The 20,091-nt window shown below is 38.3% G+C and overlaps 1 protein-coding gene across 1 annotated transcript in view; it reads left to right on the top strand.

The window, feature by feature from the left end:
- The window catches only part of MACROD2 (MACRO domain containing 2), a 2,334,919-nt gene that overhangs the window by 2,206,643 nt on the left and 108,185 nt on the right, over positions 1–20,091 (top strand). Inside the window, exon 14 of the mRNA XM_018056932.1 lies at positions 5,799–5,876. Coding sequence (XP_017912421.1) covers positions 5,799–5,876 — 78 coding nt within the window. The remainder of the gene's footprint in view (positions 1–5,798; positions 5,877–20,091) is intronic.

Here is a 20,091-nt window from a genome sequence, read left to right on the forward strand (position 1 = left end):
TGTTTTTCTTTCTGACTTACTTCACTCTGCATAATAGGCTCCAGTTTCATCCACCTCATTAGAACTGATTCAAATGTATTCCTTTTAATGGCTGAGTAATTCTCCATTGTGTATATGTACCACTGCTTTCTTATCCATTCATCTGCTGATGGACATATAGGTTGCTTCCATGTCCTGGCTGTTATAAACAGTGCTGCGATGAACACTGGGGTACACGTGTCTCTTTCAATTCTGGTTTCCTCAGTATGTATGCCCAGCAGTGGGATTGCTGGGTCATAAGGCAGTTCTATTTCCAGTTTGTTTTTTAAGGAATCTCCACACTGTTCTCCATAGTGGCTGTAGTAGTTTGCATTCCGACCAGCAGTGTAAGAGGGTTCCCTTTTCTCCACACCCTCTCCAGCATTTATTGCTTCTAGACTTTTGGACAGCAGCCATTCTGACTGGTGTGAAGTGGTACCTCATTGTGGTTTTGATTTGCATTTCTCTGATAATGAGTGATGTTGAGCATCTTTTCATGTGTTTGTTAGCCATCTGTACGTCTTCTTTGGAGAAATGTCTATTTAGTTCTTTGGCCCATTTTTTGATTGGGTCATTTATTTTTCTGGAATTGAGCTGCAGGAGTTGCTTGTATATTTTTGAGATTAGTTGTTTGTCAGTTGCTTCATTTGCTATTATTTTCTCCCATTCAGAAGGCTGTCTTTGTACCTTGCTTATAGTTTCCTTTGTTGTGCAGAAGCTTTTAATTTTAATTAGGTCCCGTTTGTTTATTTTTGCTTTTATTTCCTGTATTCTGGGAGGTGTGTCATAGAGGATCCTGCTGTGATTTATGTCAGAGAGTGTTTTGCCTATGTTCTCCTCTAGTTTTATAGTTTCTGGTCTTACATTTAGATCTTTAATCCATTTTGAGTTTATTTTTGTGTATGGTGTTAGGAAGTGTTCTAGTTTCAGTCTTTCACAAACGGTTGACCAGTTTTCCCAGCAGCACTTGTTAAAGAGATTGTCTTTTCTCCATTGTATATTCTTGCCTCCTTTGTCAAAGATAAGGTGTCCATAGGTGAGTGGATTTATCTCTGGGCTCTGTGGGAGAGGGAGAGGGAGAGGGTGGGATGATTTGGGAGAATAGCACTGAAACATGTATAATATCATATAAGAAATGAATTGCCAGTCCAGGTTTGATGCAGGATACCGGATGCTTGGGGCTGGTGCACTGGGATGACGCAGAGGGATGGTACAGGGAGGGAGGTGGAAAGGGGGTTCAGGATGGGGAACACGTGTACACCTGTGGTGGATTCATGTTGATGTATAGCAAAACCAATACAATATTGTAAAGTAAAAAAAAATAATAATAATAATAAATTCATGATAAATGGTTTAAAAAAATCCTGATGATTGTGTTTCTATGTGACTTTCATGTCAAGTCAGGGTACTCACGTGAGGAGGCTTGCATGTTACAGAGCAAGAATATTTTATGTGTAGGTGTTCATGCATGGTTTTTATTTGGTTTGGACCCAGTAGAACTTTTGCACCCAAATGACCGCTTGCCTCTACTCGCAATAGTAGGCAGGGACTGCCTCTCTTACTAGATGGATTTAGTTCACCTCCTGTCTTGGAAATGTTCTCAAAGACAGTTAATCATCCATTCACAAAGTGTTTTTTGACAGCTGGACTATCCTCCTCATTTATTAAATATATCTCCATATTGTTTTGAGCTATTTGCTCAAATCAAATCTTCCTTAAGAATTCAAGAATTGCCATCACTGATGAATTTATGCATGGACATCAAATTCTATAGCTCCTCAATTATAGTACTAAAAATCTTTCGTAAAATGGCAGTGTCACTGGCATTATACATTTCTATAGTTGTTTTTAACCTTGTTGGGGTCACATATCCCCATAAGAATATGACAGAAGCTCTCTCCTCCCAGAAAAAATGAACATATGAATATAAGCACACATTTACATATCATTTCAAAAAGGTTTGTGGTCCCCTAGAGTATATTTAGTGATGCTGTAGGGTTAACAGCTTTTGTTCTAAGGGGACATTTTCAAAAGAAAGAATATTTATTTTGATTTATAGTCTAGATATGTTGATTAAAAAATTCAATAGTATCATCATTTATCATCACAGCTTAAATCTATACGTGTACTAGCCTGTGTAGGCATTTTTGATTGACTGCTTTAAAAATGACCTACTGTTTAGAATTTTTGTCTTTAGAACTTTGAAGCCAAAGCTATTCAATTTAATATTTGCATTTGAAAAAACTGTCTAATAGGACATTGACCTTAAGGGTTTTGCAAGTCACGATCTACATATAAAATTTAATTCAAATTCTTTATTAAAGTAACATTGACTGAATCTCGGAATTAGGTGATAACTCTTCTACATTTTTTGAACACTATCAAATGATAATTTTTAGAATTAAATAATATGTGAATCCAAAGTGATTCAAGAACTTAGTATAATAAATAACAAAACAACAACAACAGAAAGAATTTAGTATATACAACTACAGTTTTCATGGTAGTTTATGGAACTTACAAAGGAGAAATAACCTCTTTTAATGATGGTATACTGGATTTATTTTCCCTTTTTGATTATGAATAATGACTTTATATGCACATAGAGTGCAGCTTTCATCACCTCCAGAGCAGAAAAGCTCCATTGTCATTTCAAACCTTTGACTATATGTAATGTAATAGGAGCCATGGTTTAAAACATTCAGGGTCAAATTTAGTCTTGCGGAATTCATGAGACTGGAAATTCACATAGCTCTTTGAATAGAAAAGCTGTGGTGGGAACAATCTTCCATAGCCACCTGGTTTTTTGTGCATGCTGTATGAACTTATACTTTCTATCTTCCTTTATTACTGTAAATGAAACAGACGCGCATACATGAAAGCGTCTCTGGAAAAAAAGACTCACAAACAAGACAAGACGAACTTGTGGCTTTGGTGATGGGTCATGTGATGTGAAATCTGTCATCACATAAAAACATGTATTTCACACAGAATATATTCAAATATTGTATTTCTAGGATGCATAGTTCTTTATATATTTTATTTCTAAAATCAGGGCATATCTTTAAAATTTAGAGTGTGTTATAGTTCATTTGGTCTCATTTTTTAAATTCTACACAAAATAATAGAGCAAATAACAATTGATGCTGTCTTGGATTCAGTGAAATACATTGTATACATTAGAGCACATAAGATCAGAAAGTGCCTTAGCAATGTTGTAGCAACTCCTCAAGGAAATTGAAATTTAAGGGTCATTTAACTTGCCAAAGACAGATTTTGGCGACAAAATCGGCATAGTCTAGTAAGTAATTTTTTAAATACTTTCACCCATTGAATGTGACTCATAGTACAGTTAACTTATAAACTGACTGTAAATCACTTTTCAAAAGACCATTTCTTAGGTCATATTTGGTTCATGAAACATAATGTTTATGTAAATTATAAAGTTTAGTGAATTATTCTTAAGTATAAATGAATAAATTTTAACTGCATACAGAATCTTGGATAATTTTGAAAGAAACGAGTGTTTACCAGAGTACCTATCAGATGATACCATTTTCTGTAAACTAGTAAAACTAAAACACTTTCAAAATTAAATTTAGCCTGGTCCATATAGTACCTTTTTTAAATTGTTCATTTTCAGTGTTCATGTTGAAAAAGTATTCAAATGATATTTTTTAATTCACGTGTTAGTTTCAAAATTAAAAAGGCATATTTTAATGGGAGCTAGTTTAAAACAGTTTGACTTGAGTGAGATAACAGTTTGGGAAATGTGTCTGTGCTAAAGTTTTGCTTCCAAATTTGGACTTTGAAATTTATTGTCAGTCTCAGAAAGAAATAAGAAGCTGTGCAGATAATTAAACATTTGCCTCAGGGGAATTATTTGCATTTAATTAAAACCATACACTTTGGGTGTATACTTGCTTCACTGGTTATTAAATCTGAATCATATGTTAACTACCCAGATTTCTCACTTGTCCATCAAATGTTGCTAGTGGCAAGTTGGAGAAAAAACTTTCTCATCATATTCCAAATCATATTGTTTGTTTGAAGCTGTCTCCTCGTTTGGAGGTGGGGGGGACAAAAAAGTAGGTAAGAGAAACAAGAATGATTTATTTTAGATTCCAACTGATTCAGCTCTGTTAGGGGTTAAAACACAACTCAGGAGCAAGAACTCAGTAGAGAAACCATTTGACAGTAACAGATGCACTGGCCTGCCATCCTCTGCTCTGTCCATGGCCACACGCATACAAGATTAGCTCATGGCTTTTTGGTATCTTTGGATTGCATTTAACCTTCAAAATCACTGCAGATGGTGACTGTAGCCAAGAATTAAAAAGATGCTTATTCCTTGGAAGAAAAATTATGACCAACCTAGACAGCATATTAAAAAGCAGAGACATTACTTTGTCAACAAAGGTCTGTCTAGTCAAAGCTATGGTTTTTCCAGTGGTCATGCATGGATGTGAAAATTGGACTATAAAGAAAGCTGAGCACCGAAGACTTGATGCTTTTGAACTGTGGTGTTGGAGAAGACTCTTGAGAGTCCCTTGGACTGCAAAGAGATCCAACCAGTCCATTCTGAAGAAAATCAGTCCTGATGTTCACTGAAAGGACTGATGCTGAAGCTGAAACTCCAATACTTTGGCCACCTGATACGAAGAGCTGACTCATTTGAAAAGACCCTGATGCTGGGAAAGATTAAAGGCAGGAGGAGAAGGGGACGACAGAGGATGAGATGGCTGGATGGCATCACCATTATGGACATGAGTTTGAGTAAATGCTGGGAGTTGGTGATAGACGGGGGGCCTGGCGTGCTGCAGCCCGTGATGTCATAAAGAGTCAGACATGACTGAGCAATCGAACTGAACTGAACCGAACCATGAGAAAAATATACACTAGATTGTAACCTCTTTGAGGGCAGAGATTTGTTGTTTTGTTCACTGTTGACTCCCCAGTATCAAGAACCATGTCTGATGTAGAGCTGGCGCTTAATAAATATTTGTGGAATGAATGAAAATTTTATTTTCTGTCATTCTACTGATCTACTCATGTGCTCTTCCCGGTGATTTTTGAAGAGCCTCCAGAGAAGTCCCAACATCCAACAGGGGACCATTTCTAGCTTTGCAAAAGTCCATAAGTCACTGGAATCCTTTTAGCCACATTATTTCCTATAAAGTACATCATATGATTTTAGGGAAAAAAAGTGAACTTATACTGTTCCCACGTTTAAATCCGCTACACGAGGGAGAGGGTGAAGTTGCACGAACAGAAGGTCTGTGCTTCCCCTTTGCTATTGTTCTGGTATAGCTCCTGAAGAAGGTGATTTTGATTACCACTGGATTTCAAAGCTCTACATCTGGCCTTTTCAAGGACTCAAGGCTCCCATATATGCACAATGACAATAATGGAAGCATTAAGGACATTAAAATTATATTCCTTTAATCTTCTCTATTTTGCTTCCTTTCATATCGTTCTGCACAATTCTCCTAAGACTGTCACTGACGCATATAGCCTGCTTATATTTTCTTCTTTGTTGTAAAAAAGATGTTCCAACTGAATCCTTACAATTTCTACTTTGTAAACTTTGTGAAGACATCATATGTAGTACTTTAAGAAAAGCTTATTTATTGATGAAGATATTTAAGCATTTTAATGATATCATTTTTTAAATAACAAAATTTTCCCCCCAAACATGTATCTGTTCTTTGAGTTCTGGAAGCTGCTGTATTTCCTGGTTAAAAACACTGACTAAAGGTTTTGTTTGTTTGTTATGTCAGATTCTGCAGAGGATGACAATATGACAAAAGACAGTGAAGAAACAGATCATTCTGTGTGTGACCAAGAGCATCCCAGTGGTAAGTTGTGGGACTTGCTTGTTTTCTGCTAGGGAATACTACATTTTATAAAACCCAGGTTTTAGTTCCTCTGGAATCTTGAACAACTCTGAGATTTATGGATGCCTACCCTCCACACAGTCAAAAATTGGTGAACAACTTTAGAGTCAGCTGTCTGTATCTGTAGTTCCATATCCAGTGATTCAACCAACCACAGATTGTGTTGTACTATATAGTACATACGGGTTGAAAACAAAGTTACCTCTATGTGGCCTGCACAGTTCAAACTTGTGTTGCTCAAGTGTCAACTTATTTTATTAGTGTTAGATATCAGCTGATGGCTCAGTCAGTCAGTCTGTCAGTTCAGTTGCTCAGTCATGTTCAACTCTTTGCAACCCCATGGACTGCAGCACTCCAGGCTTCCCTGCCCATCAACAACTTCCAGAGCTTCTTCAAACTCATGTCCATTGAGTCTGTGATGCCATCCAACCATCTCATCCTCTGTCATCCCCTTCTCCTCCTGATTGGTAGCTGCCACATTTAGAAGGGGTGTTTGCTCTCCACAGTCCACTCACTAATTGTGTACCAGGCTGGCTTCATTTATTTTTGTTACCTGATTGAGGTCTATAGGCATTAGATTTGCAACTGCTGAAAAGAGAATATGATACCAGTGAGAATAAATGTGAAACATGGAGACGGTAGATCCAAGAGATTAAATTTGTAACTCCTTGGAATACCAAGAAAAGATAATAGAACAAACAGAAATGAAGCCATCTTTAAAAAAAAAAAAAAGAAAAAGAAAAAATATTTTCCTAATGCAAATCAGTTCCTCCACCCAAAGCACAAGAGTACATGTTATATTTATAGGCAAAGGTAATGAAAACTCATATGAGAACAGAAACCTACAAATCCTCATGGAATTTCTGAAGATCAATAATAAAGGAAGGCTTTTAAAGCATCTTGGAAATTCAAAATCAGTTTATAACTAAAATCACCAAAATCAAATTAGCCTTAAACTTCTTTCACAACTCTAAATTCTCAAAAAAAAAAAAAAAGGAAACATAAAAATGGAGTAACATTTCCAGAGCTCTAATGGATGCTGCATCTATATTTAGTAAAGTTATTATTCATGCATGAAGTCAAGAGTAATATTTTCATAGGAACAGAAAGATTAAGAAAACGTGCCACCCAAAGTGTCCTTTCTGAAGAAACTAACAAAAGGCCTGTGCAAAAACAATAAATACAGAAAGAAAGGAAGCATTCAGGACTGAGAAAGGCACAGTTGGAAAGGACTATGTGATAAGAGACTCATTTAAATGTATGAAAATGATGGAATAATTGTTTCAAAATTAGTATCAAAAGAGCTTACTTAAATGATTGCTTTTACCTTTGAAAATTATAATATTTTTTTAATGAGAAAGAAAAAGAAGGAGACAGTTTTTCTTTCAGCAATGAGAGACTAAATAATATAGACCATTACTCTGATTGGACAACCTGGACTACACACACACATATATCTTTTTATATATATATATATAAATTCATATATATATGAATATAGAGAGATAGAATTTGAAACTATTTTTACCTTAGGGAATTTGCTGATTCTGCAAAAGGCATCTTAAGTCCCACTGCTCAAAAGGACCCTGGTAATGTGATATTTTGGGTTGAAACCCCAAAGATGTATATCTCTGCAGGAAAGATGAAACAGATGTAGATCAGCCTTCTGAGAGAGATTGCTGCTTAGCTTTAAATCATCTCAATCCCCAAATTAAACTGAGATCAACCCAGATTACCAGTCCCTCTAGGTACCTGAGAAAAGCAAATGTAAATTATTTACTAGATGAAAGAAAGAAAGAGCATTGTAAATGCCAGAAAATAGCCAGAAAAAAAAAAAATAAAGAAACAAGGTAATATGTAAAACAAACAGTCAAGGTAGGGAACCCACTTGGGCTGAAAATATTAGTGTTCTAAACCCAAAGTATAAAACACAAAGACCACGCAAACCAGTTCCTCCACTGACAAGACAAGATTGAAAATTTTAGCTGAGAACTGAAAATTTAAAAGAGAGAAAGAAAAAGTCTAGAAGTAAAAGATGCCACTCTACAATGAAGAATTCAGTGAACAGGTTTATGACTTATTAGATGCAAATGAGGGCTTCCCTCGTAGCTCAGTTCATAAAGAAACTGCCTGCAGTGCATGAGCCCCGGGTTCGATTCCTGGGTCAGGAAGATCCCTTGGAGAAGGAAATGGCAACCCACTCCAGTATTCCAGAATTTGTGAACTAGAAGTTAGGCCAGAACAATATATCTGAACTAAAAGACAGGAGAGAAAGAATGGCAAACTAAAGAAAGCGGAAAGATGTGCAGGATAAAACGACAGTCTATTGTGCATATAATTGGAATCCTGGGCAGAAAGGAGAGAGGGAATTGGACAGAGAAAATATCTGAAGAAATTTTGGTGAGAAATTTCCTACAACGAGAAGGGATATCAAGTCACAGGTTCCAAAAGTCCTTTGAAGTCCAAGCAGAATAATTCCAAAACCATCATAGTAAAATTGCTGAAAGCCAGTGATAAACAGAACATCCAAAAGCAGTCATCAAACAATCGGACCGATAGCTGACTTTTCAGAAGACACGATGGAAATAAAAAGACAATACAAAAGAGTAACTGCCACCTAAGAACTCTAAGCCCAGAGAAAAATGTATGTTTCAAGGATAAAGGTTGGACTTCCCAGTGGTCCTATGGTTAAAACTCCACGCTCCCATTGCAGGGAGCCTGGGTTGGATCGCTGGCCAGGGAACTAGATCACACACACCACAACTAAAGACCTCACATGCCAGCAACTAAGACCTGGCACAGCCAAATAACTATTAAAAAAAAAAAAAAGAATAAAGGTTAATTAACATTTCTGAGCAAGCAAGGAAATGTGCATCACCAGAAAATTCCGGTGTTCTTCAGGTAGGAGGATATTGATGACAAAAGGAATTATAAGATGACAGACGGAATTATAAGCAAGGCAAATGGTAGTTACTGGATGAGTCTAAACGAACAGTGATGATACAAATCAATGATGATTATAATAAGAATAGTGTATCGTGGAAGTTAAGATAGACTTAGAGTCAAAATGCATTGCAATAATGGCATTTATTAGGATGAGATAAATTAAAGTATGCTAATAATTTTCCATTGTCATGGAAAATAGGAACACCAATTCATATTAAAATTTGGTAAATCTCAGTGATACCTGAGAGTTAAAAATGAGGTAAGCCCTGCGGTTGTCCCCACTGACTGGAGAGACTTTATGGGCCACAGTGCACAGTCCAGCAGATTTCCTGAGTTGAGGAAAGAGCTGAGTGATGGAAAGCCAAGCATCTAGCACTTCCCAGGTGGAGTCCTGAAGAAGGGAGAGCTCTGCACAGGGAACACTCTAGAGACCTGAGAGTGTATGCGTGCTAAGTCGCTTCAGTCATGTCTGACCCTGTGTGACCCCGGGGACTGTAGTCCGCCAGGCTCCTCCGTCTATGCCTTCCTGCAAGGGATCTTCCTGAACCGGCATCTCTTCTGTCTCCTGCGTTGGCAGGCAGGTTCCTTACCACTAGTGCCACCAGGAAGCGCAGAGACCTACAGAGGTAATCCTTCGCGTCTTCAGCGGAGTATTGATCTGCACGTGTGCGAGAGACTGGGTTAGCCACATGAAAGGATTTGAGGTCCTGATATCCGGGGCTTCCACAGGGGTGAGAAGGGTGCCTGTTCCCACTAGCCAGACTGGAAAACCTAAGAGTGCATGGGGGGCTCAGAAAGGGTTTGCCTCAGTAGCAGAGCAAATCTAGCAATACACCAAATATTGCTCTTGTCCTGTGCAAGCCAGCTTCAAAACGAGACTGGAAAGGACCAAACTGTTTGTAAATGACTTAACTTCTCCTCAGATGAAACTCAAGAACATCTGTAAAACTGGAAACATACTTCACATCCAACAGAGTAATCAACAAAATGACCGGGCATGAAAAGAAGTATTGGGAGACACCTCTCCTTGCGCTTCTTGTGTTTCTGCCCGTTTTATGGGCAGAGAGCGTGAATGCCTTCGTTTTGGCCAGTTTTTTCAAGGATGTTTGTACAGGCATACCTCTGAGATATTGTGGGTTGTGTTCCAGACCACCGCAAGAAGGGAATATGACAATAAAGCCAGTCACATGAATTTTTTGGCTTCCCAATGCATGTGAAAGTTGGGTTTACACTATACTGTTGTCTATTAATTGTGCAATAATGCCAGGTCTAAAAAAAAAAAGCAATACATATACCTTAACTAAAAAATATTGCTAAAAACTGCTAGCTATCATCTGAGTCTTTGATGAATCATGACCTTTTTGCTGGTGGAGGGTCTCACCTTGATGTGAGCCTTGATGCCGAGGCTGCTGACTGATCAGAGTGGTGGTTGCTGAAGCCTGGAGCAGCTGTGGTCATTTCTTAAAATAAGACAACAATGAATTTTTCCACATCATTGACTTTCATGGACAATTTCGCTATAGCATGCAGTGCTGTGTGATACCATTTTACCCATAATAGAACTTCTTTCAAAATTGGACTCAATCCTCACAAACCCTGTCGCTGCTTTCTCAACTAAGTTTGTGTAACATTCTAAACATTTTGCTGTCATGTCAACAATCTTTACAGCATCTTCACCAGAATTTGATTCCATCTCAAGAAGTTACTTTCTTTGCTCGTCCATAAGAACTGCTCATCTGCTAAGGTTTTATGCTGGAGTTGCAGCAATTCGGTCACATCTTCAGGCTCCACTTGTAATTCTAGTTCTCTTGCTCTTTCTACCACATCCACAGTTACTTCCTCCCCTAAAATCTTGAAACCCTCTAAGTCATCCGTGAGTGTTGGAATCAACTTCTTCCAAATTCCTGTTAATGTTGATATTTTGACCACTTCCCGTGAATCATGAATGTTTCCTAATGGCTTTTCAAATGGCAACTCCTTCCCCAGTTTTCAATTGATCTTGCCCAGATCCATCAGAAAGATCACTATCTATGGCCACTGTAGCCTTATGTGATATATTTCTTAAATAATAGGACTTGAAAGCTGAAATTATTCCTTGATCCATGGGTTGCAGAAGGGATATTATGTTAGCAGGTGTGAAAACAATATTAATCTCACTGTACATTTCCATCAGTGCACTTGGGTGACCAAATGCATTGCCAATGAGCAGTAATATTTTTAAAGGAATCTTTTTTCTGAGCGGTAGGTCTCAACAGTGGGTCTGAAATTTTCAGTAAAGCTTGTTGTGAACAGATACATCTGTCATCTAGACTTTGTTTTTCCATATATAGAGCACAGGCAGAGTAGATTAAGCCTAATTTTTAAGCATCCTAGGATTTTCAGAATGACAAATGAGCACTGGCGTCACCATCTGCATTAGCCCCAAATGAGAGAGTCAGGTTGTCCTTTGAAGCCTTGAAGCCAGGCACTGACTTCTCCTCTCTAGCTATGAGAGTCCTAAATGGCATCTTCTTCCAATAGAAGGCTGCTTTGTCTACATTGAAAAGCTATTGTCTACTGTAGCCACCTTCATAAATATCTTAGCTAGATCTTCTGGTTACCTTGATGCAGCTTCTACATCAGCACTTGCTGCTTCACCTTGTTCTTCTATGTTATGGAGGTGGATTCTTTCCTTAAACCTCATAAACCAGTCTCTGCTACCTTCAGATCTTTCTTCTTCAGTCTCCTCACCTCTCTCAGCCCTCACGGAATGGAAGACAATCAGAGCATTGCCCTGGGTTAGGCTCTGACTTTAGAGAATGTTGTGGCTGGTTTGATCTTCTATCTAGACCACCCAGACTTTCTCCATATTGGCAAAAATCTTTTTTTTTTTTTTAAATCATTCGTATGTTTACTGGAGAAACACTTTGAATTTACTTCAAGAACTTTTCCTTTGCCTTCACAACTTAGCTAACTGCTTGGTGCAAGACACCTACACCTAGCTTTTAGCCTGTCTTAGCGTTTGATATGCATTCCTCACTAAGCTTAATCACTTCTAGATTCTGATTTAAAGTGAGAGATGTATGACTCTTCCTTTTACTTGAACACTCAGATCATTGCAGGGTTATTAATTGGCCTACTTGCCGAGATGCAGGAAAGTATGACCTATAGGGGAAGCTGGTAAGTCGCTTCAGTCATGTCCAAATCTGTGTGACCCCATAGACGGCAGCCCACCAGGCTCCCTTGTCCCTGAGATTCTCCAGGCAAGAACACTAGAGTGGATTGCCATTTCCTTCTCCAGTGCATGAAAGTGAAAAGTGAAAGTGAAGTTGCTCAGTCATATCTGATTCTTAGCGACCCCATGGACTGCAGTCCACCAGGTTCCTCCATCCATGGGATTTTCCAGACAAGAGTGCTGGAGTGGGGTGCCATTGCCTTCTCCTTATAGGGGAAGAGATAACAATTAATAGGAATCAATCCAGAAGTGGCACAGACGGGGTAATAATAGGAAGTGAAAGTGAAGTCACTCAGTCGTGTCCAACTCTTTGCAACCCCATGGACTGTAGCCTACCAGGCTCCTCTGTCTATGGGATTTTCCAGGCAAGAATACTGGAGTGGATTGCCATTTTCTTTTCCAGGAGATCTTCCTGACCCAGGGATTGAACCCGGGTCTCCCACATTGTAGGCAGATGCTTTACCATCTGAGCCACCAGGGAAGTTTCAATAATAGGAAAGAGCACATTAAAAAGCATTAATTGTGTCCCACGTCCTCAAGAAGCTAAAAGAAGGAATTAGAAACATGGAAAACATAGAAAGATAGAATTGAATTTCTAGAGATGAAAAACAGAGTATCTAAGATGAAAATTGTACCTGATGAGAATAATGGCAGGTGAGACAGGGCAGAAGAAAAGATCAGTAAATTTGAAGTTGTAGCTAAAGAAACTATCCAAATCCATACACAGGGAAAATGAATGACTGAAGGAAATGAAAAGAGCATCAGGGAGCCACGGAACAACTTCGAGTGATTCCAGATATAATAATCATGAATTGGAATCTCTGTAGGCAGGTATGGGAAGGGGAGACAGGAAAAAATATTTGAAGTAATAGTCACTTAAATTTTTCAGAAACTTCATGAAAACGATGAACTCACATGTGCAAGAAATTCTATGACCCCAAAGCACAAGAAACATAAAATTATACTTAAGTACATCATAATCAACTCAGCCAACAGCAGTGATAAGGAAGAAAATCTCAAAAAGCAATCAGATGAAAGAGACAAGTTACATACAAAGAAACAAATATAAGAATGAAGTACGAAAACTACTAACTACATGGAGCTTCCTTGGCAGTCCACTGGTTAAGACTTTTCCTTCCAATGTGGGGGGAGTGGGTTTGATCCCTGGTCAGGGAGATAAATTCTATATGCATCATGGCCAAAAAATCAAAACATAAGAATAAACAGAAGCAATACTGTATCAAATTCAATAAAGACTTTAAAAATGGTCCACATCAAAAATATCCAAAAAAAAAAAAAGGAAAAAGAAATTACAAACTAGAATTCCAAGCAAAAATGTGAATGAATCTTACAAATGTTGTATCTTACAAACCTTAACTAAAGATGGTACAAAAGCATATATGTTGGTACAAAAGCATATATGTTATACAAGTTCATCTATATCAACTTTGAAAAGCAGGGAAAATAACTATGGCAGGCAGGGTGTTTATTAAACTTGGGTGACTGGGGATGAGATACTGATTGGGCTGGGAGCTGGGTGAGGGCCAGAGGATTATCCTAAGAATATGTAGTTTCTCTATCTGCTTTTGATTACTTAATTGGGATCTGCATATTGTTTGTATACTTTCCTGATTGTATGTTGCATGTTGATAGAAGAGTTAAAAGAGGAAGAAAGAAAGGGAGGAAATAAAGAAAAGAGTAAAGAAAGGAAATTTCAGTGCCAAAGTTTGTAAACCAAAAATTCCAGTGTGGAGCAGTGAGCGTTGTCTACAGTGCTGACTTTGATAAAGACAGTAAACAATTAAAAATCCCGCTGTGCTCTGGGTTCTGACAATGTCGGTCAGGTTTAAGAATAACTAGAATAACTTTGAAACATTTTATGATAGTTACAAATAGAATTAAATCACAAGAATTACAGGAATAGATCTTGCTTTCTAAATTCCCCTGAAGATCATACCAAGCATGAGAGTGTATTTAGTAATGCAAATAAAAATAATAAGTAACGTTATAATCAAAAGACAATATATGAAAGAGGATGACGCAGGCAAATAGCTATGACGGTAAGCATAATGTAGGTTACTGAGTGTAAAAACCACTCCGATTGAATTGATTTCAATAAAACAGTAAGGCTTTAAAAATCCAAAGTTAAAAAAAGAAAAGAATGTTTGGGAAATGAACATCAAAAGAAAACATGGAAAACTACTTTAGAATCTCTCCAGTTAGAATTCTAGCCAAAAATCTCAAGTGAGAAAGAGTTGGTCATTTTATATCAATAAAAACCTAAAGCCCTGATGAAATATAAGAATGATGGGTTTTTATGTGTCAGATGATATAACAAGATACACTGCAAATAAAATCCAATTGGAAATGCAATGCGGAATTCACAGATATGATATTATCAGTCAATGACAGAATAAATAGACTAAAAATGACATGATATCTTTAAAAAATGCGATTAGCTATGTAGTCCTATTGAAGGGATGGACAGGCTGATCAATGAAACGGAATAAAGAGTTTGGAAATAGACCCCAGGAGATCAGGATTTCAGTACATATTTAGGCTGACATTTCAAAGACAGATGACTCAATAAATGGCATTAAGACAACTAGTTGGCCATTTGAAAAAATAAACTGTATCCCAGTCTCATCCCTTACACCAGCTTAAATCCCAAAAGGAGCAAAGAAGAAATGTAAAAATGAAACTATAAAACTACTAGCTAAAAGAACCAAAGGGTGTATGTGTGCTGCTGCTGCTGAGTCGCTTCAGGCGTGTCCGACTCTGTGCGACCCCAGAGACGGCAGCCCAACAGGCTCCCCCGTCCCTGGGATTCTCCAGGCAAGAACACTGGAGTGGGTTGCCATTTCCTTCTCCACTGCATGAAGGTGAAAAGTGAAAGTGAAGTCGCTCAGTCGTGTCTGACTCTTTGCGACCGCATGGACTGCAACCCACCAGGCTCCTCTGTCCATGGGATTTTCCAGGCAAGAGAAATATATATATATGTATATGTATATGTGTGTGTATATATATATGTATATGTATATATATATACACATATATGTATATGTATATATATACAAAATTTATATATATATAAATGTTTTTAGTTTTGAAATAAGGACTGCCTTTTGAAATGTGACTGTATACAGACGCATGATTGTGCTATGAAATATGTGCACATAGATGAGTATATGCACTACATGTGTACATAAGCCACATATGTCATCAAAGAGGAAAGTTAGTGGCTAAAGCTGAACATATAAATTTTGACATGATAAAGTGTATAATCAAAGTCTAAAGCAAAGCTACTAGGAAATGTATTCTCAGCCTAAATGACAAATCAATTTTCTTACTCCAAAATAAAAACTTCATAAATCAATAATAATAATAATGTAAACAACTCAAGAAGAAAATGGGCAAAGGACTCAATTGTAATTCACAAAAGAGAAAATGCAGTCACTGTTAATATGAAGACATAACCTATCTCTTCATTACTTTAAGATGCAAATAAAGCATGATTTTGGTATCTTCTTCTGAGTATCAAACATTTAAATAGGATTGAAAGTGCACAGAATTGGTATGAGGAAGGCATCCAAACATGCTCACATACCATTGGTGAGAGATTAAAGGGCATAACCTCTTCATCAGCAATTTTGACAACATGTAATAAGAGGTAAACTGTTTACCCTTTGATCCAAGAGTTATGCATTAAGAATTTATCTTAAAGTAACAGCCACCAAAAGTATAGAGAGAAGTATTCACAAAAATGCTCATTGCAGTGCTATGTTTGATGGCAAAAACAAAAGGGAACATCCCCAAATTTGTCCATAACATAGAATAAAATGCATCTCATAAAATTTCTGAAGAAATTATAATGACAGTGTAAGCTGCTTATAAAATGTAAACTAAAAAAGAATCAAAATGTAGATTCATTGGAATGCCAGGATACATTTATGTATTTTGTATATTTGTGTATGTATGTGTATAGATACATTTTTTATATTTGGACATACATAAAGACACACACTTATACAGATACATATGTATGTATACATATATATATACACACATATATGTAGGTACATACACACACACATGCAAGCAAATGACAGCAGTTTACAGTATTAACAATGGCAATCCCTTAGTTGTAAAATTACTGGTAATTCCCAATACCTCTAATAAGTGTTTCTATGTGAAAACTGCCCTTCTTTTGTAACTAAAAGAAATAATTGTAGCAATAGTTTATATTAGAAAGTAAATTTTATTGGCCCTAGAAAGTAAGAAATAGAGGACTAATAGAAAACTAAGAATAACTTAGAAATAATCAAATTCACTTTAACCTAGGTTTAAATTTCATCTTAATCTGGGGTATTTTTAGATATAGTGAATGTAAAATTTTGACCAATAGCAGCAATCAAGTTTCAAGCATAACAAAAGGACATAATTTCTATTATCTTCAAGAGACACAACAGAGAAACAAATTCTTTGTTCTTAGCAAGATCTGAGCATCTAATAATCTATAAATAACAAAGCCATATTGTTGTTGCTATTGTTTAAAGAGTCTATTTACCTACCAAGTGAGTTTAGGTTTATCCTCCTCTAGAAATGTTTGACCCTAGACTGATGTTCTCAGACCAATATTAATGCAAATTAATTAAAGCATTAGCTTGAGCCAAACTTAATTACCAGGCCTCACAAGAAACAATCATGTGATCCAGTTCTAAAGGAAAGTGAATGGATTTTGGATTATCTGTTCTAATGGCCCCCGCCCATTAGTATGGGTGATTGAGTTCACTGTATAAAAAATATATGTATAAGCTGTGGGATCCTTTATGTTCTTTTGTTTCCTCTGCCAGGAGGGATTAGGGCAAAGGACAGTGGGCAGAATTCAACCAGACTGAATGTAGCGGGGCAAGCATAAAGCATGCCCCATGGGGTCAAGAGAGTGGACGGAATGTGGTATGTCGAGTGGCTGCAGAGAAAGGCGGACAGACTGGAGCCCCGAAAGTCATCATTACCACACAGCAGGCCTGCCAACAGGGCTTGGCGCTCATACATACCTCCTCCTCCAGCAGCACACCAAATCCTGGCGTGGCTCAGGAAGAAGCAAGTATGAGCATTTCTGGATTTCAAAGCTGAGAACCTCATTTCTTTCCCCTTTTTTCACTACTTTAATTTCAGAATCAATGAAAAGAAATAGAGGAAAACCATAGAATGGGGAATAGAATAGAAAACAATAGAATGGGCAAGACTAGAGATCTCCTCAAGAATATTAGACATACCAAGGGAAGATTTCACGCAAAGATGGGCACCATAAAGGACAGAAATGGTGTGGACCTAACAGAAGCAGAGATATTAAGAAGAGGTGGCAAGAATACACAGAACTATACGAAAAAGATCTTCCCGACCCAGATAATCACGATGATGTGATCACTCACCTAGAGCCAGACATCCTGGAATGTGAAGTCAAGTGGGCCTTAAGAAGCATCACTACAAACAAAGCTAGTGCAGGTGATGGAATTCCAGTTGAGCTATTTCAAATCCTAAAAGATGATGCTGTGAAAGTGCTGCACTCAATATGCCAGCAAATTTGGAAAACTCAGCAGTGGCCACAGGACTGGAAAACATCTGTTTTCTTTCCAATCCCAAAGAAAGGCAATGCCAAAGAATGCTCAAACTACTGCACAATTGCACTCATCTCACACAGTAGTAAAGTAATGCTCAAAATTCTCCAAGCCAGGCTTCAACAGTACCTGAACTATGAACTTCCAAACATTCAAGCCGGATTTAGAAAAGGCAGAGGAACAGAGATCATATTGCCAACATCTGTTGCATCATTAAAAAGCAAGAAAGTTCCAGAAAAACTTCTACTTCTGCTTTATTGACTATGCCAAAGCCATTGACTATGTGGGCCACAACAAACTGGAAAATTCTTAAAGAGATGGGAATACCACACCACCTGACCTGCTTCTTGAGAAATCTGTGTGCAGGTCAGGAAGCAACATTAGAACTGGACATGGAACAACAGACTGGTTCCAAATAGGGGAAGGAGTATATCAAGGCTGTATATTGTCACCCTGCTTATTTAACTTATGTGCAGAGCACATCATGAGAAACGCTGGGCTGGATGAAGCACAAGCTGGAATCAAGATTGCTGGGAGAAAAATCAATAACCCCAGATATGCAGATAACACCACCCTTATGGCAGAAAGTGAAGAGGAACTAAAGAGCCTCTTGATGAAAGTGTAAGAGGAGAGTGAAAAAGTTGGCTTAAAGCTCAACATTCAGAAAAGTAAAATCATGGCATCTGGTCCCATCACTTCATGGCAAATAGATGGGGAAACAGTGGAAATCATGACAGACTATTTTGGGGGGCTCCAAAATCACTGCAGTTGATGACTACAGCCATGAAATTAAAAGATGCTTGCTCCTTGGAAGAAAAGTTGTGACTAACCTAGGCAGCTTATTAAAAAGTGGAGATAATACTTTTCCAACAGAGGTCCATCTAGTCAAAGCTGTGGTTTTTCCAATAGTCATGTATGCATGTGAGACTTGGACTATAAAGAAAGTTGAGCACTAAAGAATTGATGCTTTTGAACTGTGGTGGTGGAGACAACTCTTGAGAGTCCCTTGGACTGCAAGGAGATCCAACCAGTTCATCCTAAAGGAAATCAGTCCTGAATGTTCACTGGAAGGACTGATGCTGAAGCTGAAACTCCAATACTTTGGCTACCTAATGCGAAGAACTGACTCATTTGAAAAGACTCTGATGCTGGGAGGGATTGGGGGCAGGAGCAGAAGGGGAGGACAGAGGATGAGATGGTTGAATGGCATCACTGACTCGATGGACGTGAGTTTGAGTAAGCTCCAGGAGTTGGTGATGGACAGGGAGGCCTAGCATGCTGCAGTCCATGGGGTCTCAAAGAGTTGGATATGACTGAGCAACTGAACTGAACTGAACTGAACTGAATGTCAGAAAAATGAGAAAGAAGAAAATATATATTTTTTTGTCTCAAGAGAAGATTGCATATATGTGGCATCTAGCAAAATGGTACAGATGAACCTATTCATGGGGCAGGAATGGAGACGCAGACAGCAGACATGGGTAGACAAGGGTGAGGGGGAATAGAGTAGATGGGATGAACTGCGAGACTGGAATCGACATATACACACGACCATGTGTAAAACAGATGGCTAGTGTCAACCTAGTGTGTAGCATGGGGAGCTCAGTTCAGTGTTCTATGGTGACCTGAAGGGGTGGATGAGGGGAGGCAGTGGGAGGGAGGTCCACGGTGAGGGAAAAGAGAAAAATATGCATACATATAGCTGAGTCACTTTGTTGTATAGCAGAAGGTAATGCAATGTTGTAAAGCGACTATACCCCCCACCAAAAAAAGAATGAGACAAGTTAAAGGGCAGTGGAGAGAAATAATTCAAAAGGCTTTGCAATGGCCTCTTATCCTCCAAGTGAGCTGACAGTCCTTACTGGTTGCAGAGAAAATCCCTAGTGCACATCACAGCCTTAGGCTGCCACCCCAGTTAGTCCCAGTGCCCAGTCCCTGGTGAACTGCCATCTTACTATTCCTGATGGACTTCCTCTGAAAATGTATGGAGTACTGGGAGTGGAGACACCCTGCAGTAAAGTGGCTGCTTCTACTCTCTGAGTGGCCTGCTCATCCCTGTCACTGCACAAAGGCAGATCACAGATAATGAGTTAAGTTTCCAGCAAAGACTACAAGGAGTTATGATGGTCAGTTCCCCATGAACAGTGGCAGAGATCATTGTTCAGTCGTTAAGTCATGTCCAACTCTACAACCCCATGGTCTGCAGAACACCAGGCTTGTCTGTCCTTCGCTATCTCCTGGAGTTTGTCAAACTCATGTCCATTGAGTCAGTGATGCTAACATCTCAGCCTCTGCCATCCCCTTCTCCTCCTGCCTTCGATCTTTCTCAGAATCAAGGTCTTTTCTAGTGAGCTGGCTCTTCACATCAGGTGGCCAAAGTATTGGAGCTTCAGCT

Source organism: Capra hircus, chromosome 13, assembly GCF_001704415.2.
Source record: "Capra hircus breed San Clemente chromosome 13, ASM170441v1, whole genome shotgun sequence".
NCBI classification, from domain to species: Eukaryota; Metazoa; Chordata; class Mammalia; order Artiodactyla; family Bovidae; genus Capra; species Capra hircus.